Source organism: Anabrus simplex, chromosome 1 (assembly GCF_040414725.1).
Source record: "Anabrus simplex isolate iqAnaSimp1 chromosome 1, ASM4041472v1, whole genome shotgun sequence".
Classification (NCBI taxonomy): domain Eukaryota; kingdom Metazoa; phylum Arthropoda; class Insecta; order Orthoptera; family Tettigoniidae; genus Anabrus; species Anabrus simplex.
Genome location: NC_090265.1, coordinates 589,264,647 through 589,282,225, shown reverse-complemented (window position 1 = coordinate 589,282,225; position 17,579 = coordinate 589,264,647). Strand labels below are relative to the sequence as shown.

The following is a 17,579-nucleotide window of genomic DNA, read 5'->3' as shown; positions in this document are numbered from 1 at the left end:
TATAAATAAGCCAGCTTGGGGAGAGCTGAACAGTCAACTAAAAAGGCCCTGTTTCATGGGGGTAGGAAGGGATGAAAAAGAAAATGTCCAAAATCACTGGGATTATGGATATATGTGTGTATGTTCCAGCATAGCTCTCAAGCAAATTTGGTGCACATATGACTTACTATCTGGAAAAAGTACTGTGGGGGTAAGACATCCCTAGCACCCTTAGGGGAGGGGATGACATGCAAACGCAATAGAAAATGACCAATATTATTGTAAATCCATAGTTTACAGGGTCACTGAGATGAACTGTGACACTCAGGATGCTGTTTAAGTCCATGTACAGCATGGAGGCTCAGAAGGGGTGAAAAAGAAAATGTTCAAAATGACCAAAAGAAAAGTTGATACCATATTTTTCGGAGTCCCTAGATTGATTGATGACAGTCCCAGTGACAGAATCATGTACACTATAACTATAGTGCAACATGTAAATACCTACAGTTATAACTTATTTTATTATTTGTATCAAAGGATCAACTACTTCCCACACAATATGTGGTGTCACAAGGATACAGTTTAATGTGAAACTAAATAATCCTAAATTAAAACTTAAAATTATACACATAACAATATTTCTAAATGTACAAAAAGTTCATAAACTATCAATTAATGTCACAATAAAGAAATATGCAAAAATTGACTTCAAACACATAATAGAAATCCTAAAAGTAAACATTTAAAAAAAGCACCCGAGCAGAGCCGAGCACTAACAATTGTGTATCAATTACAGCAACACTGTATGCCACCATTTCATCACCTCATGATGGAGCAAAGTATCTGAAACACATAGTGGAGTGAATAATTTATGTAACAAAAAGAACATAACCAAATTGTATCAAAAATGAAAATGTGCTCCTTGGATGACACAGCTCCATATATGGTGAAAGTTCATGAAGCGTTGAAAGTAATTTATCCTGAGACAATTCATTTTACCGGCACAACCCATGCCCTTTTTCGATGTTCAGGTCTTATTTGAGCTACATACTTAAGTGAACCATTTATTATCTTGAATTATGAAAGTGTGTTTGAAAATTAAGGTGAATTAGTTTGCAGTAACAGTACAAAAATCCCAATAACCCGATGCCGATATCAAAAAAGGTTATACTCTTCTTTTGCAACTTTAATGTTTTGGTAATAAATATTTAACTGTACTATTTTTAAGAGTATGAAAATTTGATACAATACAGGTATTTTTTACAGAATTTTGTGGAATTTTTATGCAATTGTTAGTTCATATTTTACTCCATATTTTGAACACTTTTAGGCAATATGTATGTACGTATTCAGTCATTTCTATTACATATAAAGCCTATACCTGCTTATGACAGTGATAGAAATATAAGAACTAACTTACCAACATTGTATAGAAGATGCAGACACAGCTCACTAAGGGAGTTATAGCATGGATACTCACTCCAGACACTGTAAGAAAATGAACTATGTAATATTTTCTTTAATACATTTATTCCCTGTTAGAATCATTATAACCATCAGCAGTCAGTACTTTAGCTTGTTGAAACAGTGAATCTTGTACGACCAAGCGAGTTGGCCATACAGTTAGGGTTGCATAGCTATGAGCTTGCATTCAGGAGAGGTTGGGTTCGAATCCCACTGTCAGCAGCCTTGAATGTGATTTCCCATAATTACCTATTTTCACTCCAGGCAAATGCTAGGGCTGTACCTTGATTAAGGCCATGACTGGCTCCTTCCCAATCCTAGCTCTTTCCCATCCTTGCGTTGCTAAAACCTTTCAATGTGTTAATGAGACGTTAAACCACTAGCAATAAAATAATAAAAAAATTAAAAAGGATTTTGTATGATCTTTTCACCACACTGGATGTGGTAAGAACTCAGATGTCTGACTACGTGCAATTTAGTGATGGCCAAAGAGAAGGAACAAATCATTCTATCACAGTAGAGTGATGGATTAATTAATTATAACAATTGTTTTTAGTTGATGGTCGTGAATTCACAGTGGCAGATTTAGTAAGAAATGGGTTCAATGCTTGTACCTTCCCTTTTCCATCCGTTCATTCTTGTTTTAAAGCAGCCAAAAAAATAATTGTATTCACACATTTTTTTTTTTCGAAGGAGATAGCACTGTTCAATCAATACTGTCGACATACAGCTTAACAAGTGTTCACTCAATAGCCACCTGATTATAAATAGGCCTAGCAGTAAAATCAGTTTTCATACCACTCAAAATAAAGACCTAACTAATCCAAAACTGGTGCTAATAGTTAAGTTGCAAATAACAATATGGTGGTAGTGATGGTGGCAGAGGAAGTACAACAAAATAGGACATAGCACCAAGTTTGTAGGGTTATAGATTAGAATTTTTTTGAAATACGGAACACATGCATAATGTACAGTAGCTGGTTAGGGACTTGTCTGCTATGCTCAAAGTTGTGAGATCAAATTCTGCAGTATTCAGTTGGCACTGAAAAAAAAAAAGAAAAAAAAAAAATGGCATATGGCTTTTAGTGCAGGGAGTGTCCAAAGACATGTTCGGCTTGCCAGGTGCAGGTCTTTTGATTTGACTCCCGTAGGCGACCTGCGCATCATGATGAGGATGAAATTGTGATGAAGACACCCAGCCCCCATGCCAGAGAAATTAACCAATGATGGTTAAAATTCCCAACCCTGCTGGGAATCGAACCTGGGACCCCTGTGACCAAATGCCAGCACGCTAACCATTTAGCCATGGAGCCGGACAGTTGGCACTGAAGCGTGTTTAACAACGTACTGTATCAGAACGTTTATGAGTAAGTTAAATAATAATAACAACAGCAACCGAAATAAAGGGGCTGACCTCATTTCAGATAGGCAAAATTCAGATAATAGATGTATACTTATTTCTCACGCTACAGTTTGCAACCTTTCTCCATTTTTCACTCTCCTGGCTACCACAAGTTTTTGTTCAGTTGTTATTACAACCCATTTTCATTTTACCATCATATTGCACACTCAATAAAGTCACACAGAACACAACTGACCAAGCCACAGTGAGATTGACTAACATCTCAAAGGATGGGGTGAGCTTAGCCGACTTGCATAAGTAATAAAAAGTGTTGTTAACCTCACACTCATTCCTCTGACCTGTTCCATGAAAACTACTTTTCTTCAGAATTGCTTCCAGTTTCCCTTTTTATTTTGCTCATAAAGCATTGAAATTAAGAATGAGTTATAATATGAGCATACCGTACATCTTACATACATTTTGTATTTCAAAAACACACTACATACAGTAGAATGACTTGTAAATTGCTTTATAAAAAAATTGTTATACATTTTGGTTAAACCATTTTTTGATTGTTGGAGGTTTAGTAATAGAGGTTTTATGGCAGTAAATAATAATAATAATTTAATCTATCTATTGGGGTCAGTGACTGGACTTTATTAAGAGATGCTCATGAAACAGAAATTTTTGGGCATTAGCCTAATGAAGACTATTATGTCTGAGATCTGCAAACCAGTCTTAAAATTCCAGCAGAGCTGGAAATTTAACTCAGGTCAATCAGGTGAGAAATTACAAGTTGCCTAACCCAAAGCAGTGGCTCAACTTAACATTTTACAGGATACTTTGGTTAAAGTAAAGTGCATTTTAATTACCCTTGTTCAAGAACATTTCAAACTATTTAATGAGGGGAAACACTGAGAATATACAGAAATAAATTAAGACTATTGGATAACAAGCAATGCTCAGTGATGTTATTATTAAGTTATTATCTTTGATTATGTCCATCTCCATGGCTAAATGGTTAGCATGCTGGCCTTTGGTCCAGAGGGTTCTGGGTTCGATTCCCGACCAGGTTGTAGATTTTAACCTTAAATGGTTAATTCCCTTGGCTTGGGGACTGGGTGTTTGTGCTGTTCCCAACATCCCTGCAACTCACACACCACACATAACACTAGCCTCCACCACAATAACACGCAGTTACCGACACATGGCAGATGCCGCCCACCCTCATCGGAGGGTCTGCCTTATAAGGGCTGCACCCGGTTAGAAATAGCCACACAAAATTATTTATCTTTGATTATAAATTAATTATGGAAATGTTTCTGTTAGAATGTTTCTAAAGCAAATGTTTATTTATACATTCAAATTTCCTGCTTAGTGTGAAAATAAAACTTACCTTGGCTGAAGGCTAATGCTGGGAGATACACCACAATGGGCACGTACAGTATCTGTAAAGAGAATATTACTATCAGTCGTAAGACACAAATTTGTTAAGAAAGCAGTAAGGTAAGGTCATCCATGTGTGAATATACTGTATATTATATCCCAGTGTGTGATATCTCATCTTTAATGTAATTGGGTATAGACATTAATTGGTGGAGATGACTTTAGGCAAAAAATACAGCATAAAACAAATTGAGTGATTGTTTTAAAGTAACTCTTAAGAGTTACAACAAAATGAAATATTCAGAGATTTTTTTTTTTTCCAAATATTTTGTGGTAAAAAGAAATACAGATGCATGAATTATGTGATGATGAGCAGTATGTGAGGAAGTACACTAATTATAGTCCCTTAAGTAAAGTAAGAATGTGTATCAAAATCTATTCCTATAGTAAACATATTTTACAGAACTTGAAGTTAATTTTTAACTGTAGAATGAGAAAAGGCCATCTTTCCTAATATGACCAAAATACCCCGGTGGAAAATTACAATATAACATATGAAAAAAATTGAACTTGATAGTGTAAGTGATCACTAAACTGTTTTCGTTGTATTTAAAATTAAAGGAAATAGATAAGAAGGTTGTAAAAATAGGTCTATTAGGTAATACCATATGGTTGATAGAAGAGGTATGTGGGAGCTTTTAAAATGATCACTGCAAAATGGCGAGTAAAAAAGTGAACATCATATGGGTTGGGTTTATAGCAATTGTCGAGGAGTATGAAAACAGGGAGATACATTTAAAGGTGTTAAGGAATGTTAAAGACCCACTGTATTATAACAAAGTAATAAAGAGATTAACTACTGATTTCCTCTATTAAATACATCATGGCTGTGATCAAAAATGTTTCTGGAGTTTCAAGTCCTCCACTTGGATATCCAGTGGGGAGAGACATTTTAAGGCAAGATTGTGGTTGAGAAGGATTTCATTCAGTGATAAAATTAAGATATTTGCATGGAATATATGTACACTGGCACAAGCTGAAAAAATTAACAGTACAATCTAAGAAATGGAAAGAATGAGGATTAAAATCATGGGTGTGAGTGAAATGTGATGGCCTGGATCAGGTTATTGCAACATAGATGAACCAAAAACCAAACCACATGGCGCATCATCCCTGAAGGCCATGGCCTACCAATTGACTGCTGCTCAGCCTGAAGGCCTGCAGATTATGAGGTGTTGTGTGGTCAGCACGATGAATCCTCTCGGCTGTTATTCTTGGCTTCCTAGACCAGGGCCACCATCTCACCATCAGATAGCTCCAGGTAAAAGTTACTGACCTGATCAGAAATCAAACCCGAGGCCTCTGGGTAAGAGGCAGGCACGCTACCCCTACATCATGGGGCTGGTCAACATGGAGTGTATTATTCAGGAACATCTGATGTACAGTTCCACTTTGGTGTGGGGCTTACCATATTGTATCTAAATCAGTTACAGTGTGTGTCACTAATTTTGTGCCAATCTCAGAGAGATTCATGTTAGTTCAAATAAATCCGAGAACTGCACAAGTGAATATTATCCAGGTGTATGCTCCAACTACAGATGATAGTGATGTTGAAGTAGCAGAACTATACTCTCAGATTAGTGATGTCTTGAAATATGGTAATTATCAAAACGTGATCTCACAATTATAACGGGGAATTTCAATGCCAAAGTTGATGAAAGTTCTGAAGGTGACTTCGTAGGTCCATATGGTCTTGGTGAAAGAAATGAAGGAGGGGAACTGCTTATTACACTTGTTGGAGAACACAGATTTGTGATAACAAATAATTATTTACCCTCCCATGCTGATGTCTGTATACCAGAAAGTCTCCTGGAGATTCACCTGAACATATAATCAGAAACCAGATCGACTATATCCTAGTAAACCAAAGGTACCAGAACAGCTGTAATTCAGTGAAAACTTACCCTGGTGCTGATATTTACTTAGATGATAATTCTTTAGTTTGTGTTTTTAAAATTAGGTTGAAGAAAACTATAAAAAAGTGATTACAAAGTATGATTTACAAAAACTTAAACAATCCTCCACATGAGATCAAGTTGAAGTGCAACTAAATAATGCATTTGTGCACTGAAGAGAAAAATTGAAAAATTAATATGCATTGTGGAATCGATTAAAAATGACCACCGGAAATTCAGTTCCGTCATAAAGAAGACCTGGATGACTGATGAGATCCTCAAAATGATGAAGAGAAAGAGGATTGCAAAATGTAACACTGCCAAGTATAAAAGATAAGAGAGGAATGCGAGAGCTTTTAAAATGATCACTGTGAAATGGTGAGCAAAAAAGTAAACAGCCTATGGGGTGGGTTTATAGCAATTGTCAAGGAGTGTGAAAACAGGGAGATACATTTAAAGGTGTTAAGGAAGAAAGACCTACTGTATTATAACAAAGAGATCAAGAATAAAATAAGAGAAAGAAAGGAAAATGAAATGCAGGATAAATGTGCTAAAATAGAAGCATTACAACTAAAGCATGGCAGTTTCAAACTTCATCGTAAAGTTAGGGAGCTGGCAGGAAAATACAAAATAAGGACAGCAAACAAATATGGTAGTTGCCACCCCCGCCTGATGGTGCAACAGCCCCTTAGGGCCATGGCCTACCAAGCGACCGCTTCTCAGCCCGAAGGCCTGCAGATTATGAGGTGTCGTATGGTCAGCAGTACGAATCCTCTTGGCCGTTATTCTTGGTAGACAGTGAAGGAAAGGTCATTGTTGACTCAGAAGAAATAAAGCATACATAGACGGGATTCATAAAACTACTGTTTCTTCACAACTGGGAAGAACTGCCAAAGATAAATTGTGAAAAAGACCGAGTATTTTGGTAGAGGAAGTACAAACAGAAATATAGGCAATTAAAGATGGCAAAGCCTCAGGCCCGGACAACATCAGTGCAGATTTTTAAAACTCTTCAATTAGGACAATATGAAGTGGCTGACAATAATGTTCATTGACATCTAAGAATTCTGGCAATATTCCTTGTGAGTGGCTAAAATCAGAATTTGTTGCACTACCTAAAACAGCTGGAGCTAAGTTTTGTGGAGATTACAGAATGATAAGCCTTATGAGCCATTTCTTTAAACTTTTCTGAAGGTCATTCACAGAAGAATATACAAGCGTACAAGCTCTGCGAAGAACAAATTTCACCTACACGGTTTGGATTCCAGAATGCATTTAGCACACAGGAAGCTCTATTCAGCATACAGATACTGTTTCAGTGATGCAGAGACATAAATTGTTACATTTATGTCTGTTTTATTGACTATCAGAAGGCCTTTGATACAGTGCAATATCCCAAGATGATTGAAGTATTAAGAAGTGATATAGATAATATCGGCTTAGATAACAAAGATCTGAGAATTATAGACTGTTTCTGTAAGATTTGGAGGGGAAAATTGTGGCATGCTTCTGTGTCACCTAGTGACACCTGTGAAGTTCACTATAAATTATTTCCTTAGTTCCATTTGTAAGGTTGCTAACGTAAGAAAACTGAAACTCTACAGTTTCCAGCAAAGCTGGCAGAAAGAAAATTAACATTGGTGAAGTAATTGCATTGATCAGACATCACTAAGAATTAAAATTTAAGAATTAGATTTCCAGATTGTTTCAAGGCTGCAATTATTTTGGTGAGGTAGGCTGTGATACCAGCCCTGGTCAATAAATACATTTAAAATTGTGTGGTTGTATTTTCCCTGGGAGTGAAAATACTTGAAGTGCTTCTGCAATCAGAGTTGTTATTTTTGCATTTAGCATTTAGCATTATTTTTGCATTTAGATATATGAATGATATCTGCTTTTATTATTATGTAAATTTGAAATTAGGAGTTTCTGTAAGATAAACACTTTATATTCAGTTAGAGTTGGATCAACTATGCTTATTTTTAACTTTGTCCACTCCAAGATCAGGAATAATGAAAGTTTACTGCACCATATTTCAACTATGCACTCCCAGCTGGAATCATCACCAGCAGGCACTCTGCTAACGTAATTCTATAGAAGATATTCCATGCCTCCCTTCTTCTTCTTCCTGGATTTCATCCCAATTTATTGTGATTGGCACTTGATATGGGTTTTGCTCAATTTTATGGCTGGATGCCCTTACCAATGCCAACCCTATGTGGTTGGCTATATTCACTATGCTGTATTTCTGTGGTGGTTTCTAGTGTTTCGTTGATGGGTGGAAAACTGGTTGTTGTAAGATAATAAAGGCACAGAATTTTCATTGTCACTATGTTTGCTTGTCCGGGTTTTATGAGTGCTTGAACTTGGTGTATGTTTTATGAAGTGTTGCTGAGTAGTTAGTGAACATGGCAGCAAGGCTTGATGCTGACAGTTATGTGTTTGTGAACAATGATGAGTTAGTGGAGTATTTGACACTTCACCTTTTAATGGGAATGATTTTGAGAATAATGACTTGGGCAGTGACAGTGACAGTAGTGAGGTTATGGCAGGAACCGCGCAAGTAAGTGCTGCGAATATATCTGAGAGCTTGGAGGATTCTGAACTTAGTGATGAAGGAAATGACGGTCCTGAGAATGAGGATAATGTTGATGATGATGATGATGATGATGATGATGATGATGGTGGTGATAGCAGTAATGCTCCCCAAAGATCTGTGTTTTGGGAGGTTTTCGTAGGAAGTGGTACTCATTATCACCCTGCACCTGTCTACTTGGAAAATCCAGGTCCAAAGCATGTCCCGCCTTGCAACGTGAAACCTATTTGGTATTCCTATCTTTTCTTTACTCAGGCTCTTTGGCAATTAATGGTGACAGAAATTAATAGATACACTACTCAATTCTTGAGGTCATCACAACAATTAAAGGCAAATTCCTGAAAAATGCAGTGGTGGCCTGTTACTTTAAAATAAATGAAAGGTTTTATTGCTGTATTGTTAGAGATGGGAATCACACGCAGACTGACAATATCTTCATATTGGAACACTGATTCTCAAGTCATCCCATGGTTTTCAAAGATGTCCTCAAGGAATAGATTCCAGCTAATACTGAAATTCTTCCACCTTGTGAATAATGATTCATTGTTTCTACCAGGCCATGAGAAATATAACCCATGTGCTCGCTTCATTCCTCTTGTGATCACACCAACAATTTGTTCAGACACCATTACACTCCCCGCCAACACCTTAGCATAGACGAGTCACTTGTTGGAACAAAATGTCATTCCTCTTTTTTGCAGTATCTTCCAAACAAAAAACATCACAAATGGGGGATAAAATTCTGGATGTTGTGCGACTCAATATCACATTATTGTTTGGGTTTCTTCTGCTACCATGGAGCAATGTCGATAAGAAAAATATACAGAAACTTGGACTAGCATTTCTTGTTGTGACTAAATTACTGGTGATAGGCAACTACCTAATGAAGGGCTATCATGTGGTAATGGACAATTTATTTACTACGATTAGTCTGGTCCAAAATTTGTTTTCTAAGAGCACATACTTCACAGGTACTCTCTGGTGAAACAGGAAGGATATCCCTTCAGAACTGAAAGGTAAATTTGCTATTGGTGAGCAGGTGCTTTAGAAAGGACGAGGTCCTGCTAGCTGGCTACTGGGAGAAAAAGCCTAAAAAACATCCAGTTTTGCTCTTGTCTATGCATTCCATTGCTGAAAGCAGAACTACCACTAAACCAAGAAAGAACAGATCTCCTAAGGAGGTAACGAAACCAACAATTATACACCAGTACAACAAATTTATGGAGGGGTGTTGATGGTTTGGATATAATGCTATATAATTACCTAGATGAGCGCTGGACCCTCAAGTTCTGGAAGAAGGTTTTTTCACTTTTTGCGAGAATGGTGCTGAATGAATATATTATCTATAAGGAAAACTCCTCTATCAAGAAAATTATGAGGTTAAAATTTACATCTTCCATTATTCTTGAACTCAAAAATGAATGGATGTCAGAAAAGAACCTCTCATCTCCAGCACAACATCCGACAGATCCAAGTCCTCCTAGAGCGCTACTGGAAAAACTTCTGGGATGTAACCTAAAACGATGTGCTGTGTGTAGCAAGGAAGATGGTGGACTAGTAAAGAGATCCCATTTACAGTGTGTAAAGTGCAAACGGGGGCTCCACCCATTATGTTTGGGAGTCCACAAGTGTTGAAAGTGGTAGTGACTGAAAAAGTGTAAATACGTACATGTTTTTCTTGTAGATAGTGTTCAAATAACTTCAGGTTTCTTTTTACATCTGACTATGAGCAAGTATACATCATAAGACATCCTGATACATCTTTCTTAGGTGAGTACTTATGTATTTCAGGTAACTTTTGTAGGTCTGAACTTGAAAAATATAATCTGCTCCATGCTAATTTCTGAGGAAAAACATTTTCTTTCCCAAATGTAACCTTAGTTGGTATTATTTGCTATCAATATCAATATAGTCAAACTTTATGAGCAATTTGAAACAATAATCAATTATCTGGTTTTATAATTAGGAGGAGAATTATGGTTCATCTTGTTCAGCCTTGCAATTCGGTCATAAAGCAGGTGGCATTTTTAGCATACCTACTGTAAATAGGCATGGCACTAAGAGGGTTAATCGAAAAATATTATATTCCACTTCTTTAGATAGACTAACTTGGAGTAATGTAATTTGGGATTTCTCTACTCATTTCTTGTTTGTTGAGCTCTATTTTAAAAGTTCTTAGTTTTAAAACTGATTGTAGGAAGAACATACGTACCAGAGAAATAAAGAAGAGAACTGATGCCATCAGACGGACACTGCTGTTGAAACGGTTTTCCAGATACTACAAAAGAAAGTGATTGTTATATATATGGGGTTAACACCATGAGGTCATATAAAAATGTTCAGTAAGTTTGTAAAGAATTCTTCTGATAATCATTGAAGGATACCAAACTGGATCAAATTTCTGAAGTGGAATGTTCATAAATGTTTCATAATATAGTTCTTTTGTCAAATTACACATTAAAGTAACTTTAAAGCTTTTCAGTCTGTTGAATACTAATTATAACATTGTTTGTAAATAGACATAAATAATCCACTAGATGGCAGTAGTGTAAGTTTTAGCTGGCCATCATTTGCTAAAGATAAGCAATTAGAGATAAACCATGCATGAAGTAGCGTACTGTTGTGCAGTGCATTAGAATGCTATTGTATCTGAATCCAAAGTAGTTGTTTACATTTGTGAATGTATACTGTGATCTGTAATGCCTGACTGACTGGTTTTAAACCTCTAACACCTTATTTGCATTAATTCTCATTGTAAAAGATACAAACACTAATGCACAATCTCAATAATTCACTAGTTACTGCTGAACTTTGAATTGTATTTGATTTTATACCATTATCAGTCATGCACTTTGCAAATGCTCATTGTAAATGAAAAAAAAAAAACCAACCCACCACTACCACCACCTTGTTGTTAGTAAATAATTTGATAAATAAAATTTCTAGGATCAAGTCTTCTTATGGAAAGGTTTATTTATAAGTCATATCCGTAAGTCATGTTATAAGTCATATGAATCTTGGACAATCAGAGATCAGGACTGAAAATGATTGGAAGCATTTGAGATGTGGGTCTGGAGACAAATACTAAGGATTAAATGGATTGAAAAGAGAACAAAGAAAAGTGATCTGCAAGAAATTCAAAGGATGAGCGAGAGAACTGATGTTAACGATACAAAGAAGAAGAGCTAAATTCACTTGCCACATCTTGCGTCACAGTGCCTATCATGCCAGTCTGCTGGAAGGAAAAATCATGGGGAAGAAAGGCCGAGGACGACCAAGGAAAAGATTATTTCAAGACTTGGCACAGAGTCTTCATTATGGTTCTTATTATGAAATGAAATGAGAGCTGAGGGCAGAAAAGAATGGTTGCATAGACAAGGCATTGCCTTTAGACACTAATGATCCAAATAAAAGCTTACTCAGTCAACTGTAGTAGTAATGGGACTTAAACACAAAAATTTAACATGAGAGGAATTATGAAGTTCTTTATGCTGTGGTAAACATTAATTTTTAACTGAATTAAAACAATTTTCCTCAGTTGCAAACTATTTGACTCTCCCCTGTGACATGTTTTCATTCATTTCTTTTACCGCAACAGCTGTTTGTGAAAGTTCGACTTGAACAGGTAAAGAATCAATTTGGTCTTCATCCTCTTGAAACAAAGAGACATATCTAAGACGTTTTCTTCCTGTACAAGGTTATCTCCAGCCTGACTGTCCAGAATTGCTGGAGAACGTCCACTTCTGCTGTTCATCTGGTACAAGGTCAAGGGAACTCTTCAATCAGGTGCATGTAAACACCAGCTAAGTAGCGAATGGCACACTTAACATACTCAAAGACTGGGGAACAGGGTGTCACTTGAAGTAGACTTTTGTGTGGACAGCCCTGTGTCTTTCACATGCAAACTAGTGAGCCTCTGGAGAGTCTAAAACTTCCTAGCAAAAGTACTCTTCCTCCGTTCGTGTCCTGTTTAAAATAATTTTTGTCCCATGTTATGTTTGAATAATATTTTCTTTTCAGTTTTTAAACATTACTGTAATTAAGCATTATAATTCTTTTAGTGAATAATTTCTACCTTTATGATACAAAAGTCATTTTATTTGTTTCAAAATAACATATACTTAATAAAATAGGACATGTTTCATCCACTTTGGGACATCATCACCCTTAGTAAAAGACAAAGTAATTGGAACAAGGATAAGGATATTCAATACAAGTGACAATACAGTTTTAACAATGAAATTTGTCTCTTGAAATTACTGTAATTATGCTAATTATTACTGAACAGTTCTTGTCCATTGTCACTTCAAACTTTATATCAATAATTTGTATATTGGTTAATTTGTAAAAGTGGGTTTTTTTCCAGTGGAATGACTAATTATGCTGAATGATTTAATACCTCAAAGATGGAGTTGACTTGTAGCTTGTAAAATACTGGCATGTAGATCCAACAAACAATCACTCCAACAAATATAGACGAGAGACAAACCATCCAGTACTGGGTTCCATAAGTGTAAATCTCAGAAGGAACTCCCAATAGAGTCACAGCAGATATATGACTGCAACACAGTGAATCAAATAAATTAATCTATAGTGGTCACAACTTTAATTCATGATGTTGTGTCCATTACTTAGTGATAATAATTTCACTGCTGTATTTTTTGTTTAAGGCAAGAAGTTATTTGCTTTGGGCACTTTATTTAATCTTTTTAACTAGAAGTTTAGAACAGAATAGAATAATTTTATTATCATTAAACAGTATAGAAGTTTAATTGGCAAAGTCAATGCTGAAAGCTATGGTCTACAAAATAATATAACACTATAGCATATCTGTAAAAAATACATTATAATAAACAAAGAATGAAATGTTTCATTCTACAAGAACATTCTCAGATTTAAGTAATATGTATGTACAATATTATTTACATTGTGCAAATGTGCAAACTTGTCAATAGTTGTGAACTGATGATATTATGAACACGTGAGACAAATTATGATTGTAGTAGTCCTCCACTGTCACCTTAGTAACATAACCTAAGCTGGTAATGATCCGTTACCTCCAGCGACTACATTTGGACTGAAGGCGATTTCCTTGCTCTGGTCGTGCTTGGTGGGTGGAGGGTGGGGGGTGAGAGGAATGTGTTAGGCAATAACTCTGTTCAGTGGAGCGGGGATGGGAAGTGTTGTTTGGTCATCTTATAATGTTTTGTGTACATTAGGGAAATGAAATGGCGTATGGTGTTTAATGCCGGGGGTGTCCGAGGACATGTTTGGCTCGCCAAATGCAGGTCTTTTGATTTAACGCCTGTAGGCGACCTGCGCGTCATTATGAGGATGAAATGATGATGAAGACGACACATACACCCAGTCCCCAAGCCCGCGGAATTAACCAATGATGGTTAAAATTCCTGAGCCGGGAATCGAACCTGGGACCCCTGAGACCAAAGGCCAGCATGCTAACCATTTAGCCATGGAGCCTACATTAGGGAATAAATGCATGATAAAGATTTTGATTAAGTAAAATTGTAGAATTGAATTAAGGAGTATCTTGTAAAGCATTACTTTTTGTGATAAATAATAACCTACTAAAATGTACATCCATACTATTCTACTGCCATTCATACAACAAGTAAATGTGATATTCAACATGACAATGCTCTTCCAGTGTATTCTCCAAGATATTCTTCATATCTTCTGATCAACGTGATCAAGGACTTTCCTCTCATTGAGCATAGTCTAGCTCAGAGGTGCTCACGCTGGGCATTTTGTCCTGCGGGCGCACAGTACTGTAAGTGGGCGGGCAGACAGGCGATGAACATATGCTATTTAGCCACAGTGACGTTGTTATGTCACAGGCCGTGAAGGCTTGGCGAAGTTCTCCCAGTCACTCTTGAACACTGTAGCGATCCCTGAGTTTGAAATGGAGGCAGAAATAATGAAAGACCGAGGGAAGAAATCCACATCATTTTCAATTTACATTGAAAGAAATGAGTTATTTCTGTTCATTGCAGTTTATGTATTTTGGCTGGATAAAATAAAGAGCAAAAAAACAACCTCAAATATTTTTGTACTCTAGGTAATGAATTACAATTTTCACTATTATATTTTAAGAAGTACCTTAGAAACATTTCTAATATGGCTTGTGGTTGCTTGGGTTTAAATTATGTGCTTACTGGTAATAATATCAGTTAGGTTATTTATTTGAAGACATACTGTATATCTGTTTGGTAAATGCATTTACACCATCGTACTTTAATCTTGGATAGAAATATCTATTTCTTCACTCATGATGAAACTCTCTTGCAGTTCAGAGGCTACCTATTATCAACAGATGCCTGATAAGTTTTAAGTACTATTTTCAGAAATTCAATGAACAGGAAAGTCACATAACACTACAACACTGTGCAAAATCAAGCAGTAAAATTGTTGAATTTTGTAAACATATTATGTTTTGCTGAATGAATAACAGGAATTTTACTTTTCTTAATGGAAATACTGTTGCTCCCATCCAAGGAATTGTAAATCGTAGCTTGTACACTTAAACCCCGCATCTTTGTAAACTGTAGCACAAAAATTGTAATGTGTCAGTATTCTTTGAATGTATCAATACAAGAAAATAAAATTAACTGTTTATATCGAGCACAGTACAAATCAAACCAGGATATCTTGAAAAGGTTGGGTTTTTTGTGATTACAGCACCTTAAAAAAAATACTGTACACCAATGAATAGCGGAGGATAGCTTCGTAGTCACAATCGAATGTCACCACTCCACTTCTCTTCAAAGTGTGTTCACTCTCTCGCTTCACTGTGGTGTATGCATGTTATGTAAACTTCCCATATTTACCATCAGGCCAGCCTGGCCGCACTGGGCTAGCCTCAACAGGCACCCAGCTGAACACCTCTGGTTTAGCAGCAATACTTTTCCACCAGGTAGAATGTGGAGAATGATTTTTGTTACCTCTATGATCATTGCCATATGGAGTACTGAAATGTTTGTATGACTTGCTGGTATACAAATACAAATAATATACAAATTATTCGCAGTTAGAGTTAAAATGCTTAGTTCCAGGATCCTACAGATGAAACAGATGATGAAAATGAAACTTATGTAACATATATACACAACTTGTGTGCAGTTCTTAATTTAAAAAAAAAAAAAATGAAACAGAAATATCTGAGGACTGGCCTGGCCTACCTCCAACTACCAAGAATGCTCCTCCTATTATTTGATACATAAAATGCTAGGGTTGAACTGTGCCTTTGCACTCGTCTAGTCTCTTCCTCAATAACTGCAAGAGGCGATGGTGATTGAAGATTTATGAATCTATGATTATTGCTTCATTTAAGTAAAGACTAATTGTTTAAGGAAAGACTAGGTAAACAATTTATAGGGAATCTGTCACCTGAGAGACAGCTCTAAACGCAGATCAACAGGTTGAAATGAAGAGAGCATCTTACTGATAATCAAAATAACAACAGGATTTAAGAAATATGAAAATGAAAGAGAATAACATTTTTGTAACACTGTTCTTGTAGGAGTTGGAATGGTTTTTCGTCTTCTTCTTCTTATTATTATTATTCTTCTGCTTCTTCTTCTTCACTGCACCCTTCTGACTCTCACCTTCAGGTCTTTCAACCACCTCAGTGCTCAGTTTTGTCCCATGTATTCTTAATCTACTTCATTGCTCCCTTCTGCCTCTCAGCCTCAGGTCTTACAACCACCTCAGTGCTCAGTTTTGTCCCATGCCGCCTTACTTTATTTCAATCTTTCTCTCAGTATTTTGCAGTTTCACACACCATCTCATTGCACTTCATCCAAGTGTATTCTTTCTCTCATATCTAGCCTCAAACACTTACTTAGGTTTCCTTTCAGTATCCATATGGATAAGGTGGCCATATCATTAGGGTGATCTCTTTATTGATGTCATCCACTACAGATATCACCCTAAGCTCTTCTCTTACATTCTTGTTCTATATTTTATTTCTCCAGCCTTATTAACAACTCAGCATAAGTATTTCATTTCTCAGCTTGTTATTCTGCTGTTGTGCTTTTTTTGCTCTAATTTGTCTCTGAGCCATACACTAAAGTGGGGAGGAACAACCTTATGGATTTAAAGCTTAGTCATCTGTGGCACTTGCTGACTAAGCTCTGACTTTGCTTGTAATAAATGACATTGTCTTTCTGAACTCTGTTGTTAATTTTATGTTCAGTCTTAGTATCCTTAGAAATTATTGTGCCTAGATAGGTGTAAGAATTGACTTGCTCCAGCTGTTCTCTCATTTGATGTTGATATCTTCTCCCTAGCCCCTAAACTTAATCTTAGAGGTATTAACTTGTGTACCTCTTCATGTGTACTTATCCACATTATTACTGCCTCCTGTAGTTCTTCGGGATTGATGCTAAGATAATGTAATCTTCATAAACCAAGCTGTGCAAGTACACTGGGCCTAACTGCCAACTACCCACTTCAAATTTCTTTGTTGTTCTTTTACTTTGCTTTTTCACTTGGTGCATGAAAATTATGATTTTCAGAGGACTCAGACTATCTCCTTGTTTCATACCCATTTCCATCCTGGAGGTTTTACTTTTCTGTCCATTCATCCTGTCCATTCCAGACATATACTCTGAATCACTCTAGCAGTGTTATCTGGAGGATTACATACTCCTTCCTTAGCCACAGGATAAAAAATATGCTGCAGTTAGATCTAAGAGGGCAAAGTATATCTCCTTTCCTTGCCTGTTCATCTTCTCAGTCAACATTCATATACAACTGATATGGTCTTGAGTTTGATACCCAGTTCTAAAAGCAGCTTGTTCTTTCTCCAGGTTAGTTGGAACAAGATTCGTAGCCATTT

The 17,579-nt window shown here is 36.4% G+C and overlaps 1 protein-coding gene across 1 annotated transcript in view; it reads right to left on the bottom strand.

Annotated features, from left to right (window-relative positions):
• Nucleotides 1–17,579, bottom strand: part of LOC136857165 (sodium-coupled monocarboxylate transporter 1) — a 116,280-nt gene that overhangs the window by 77,577 nt on the left and 21,124 nt on the right. Inside the window, exons 3-6 of the mRNA XM_067135596.2 lie at nucleotides 13,122–13,281; nucleotides 10,935–11,000; nucleotides 4,182–4,233; nucleotides 1,400–1,467 (exon numbers count right to left, since the gene is read on the bottom strand). Of these exons, the coding sequence (XP_066991697.2) occupies nucleotides 1,400–1,467; nucleotides 4,182–4,233; nucleotides 10,935–11,000; nucleotides 13,122–13,281 (346 nt within the window). The remainder of the gene's footprint in view (nucleotides 1–1,399; nucleotides 1,468–4,181; nucleotides 4,234–10,934; nucleotides 11,001–13,121; nucleotides 13,282–17,579) is intronic.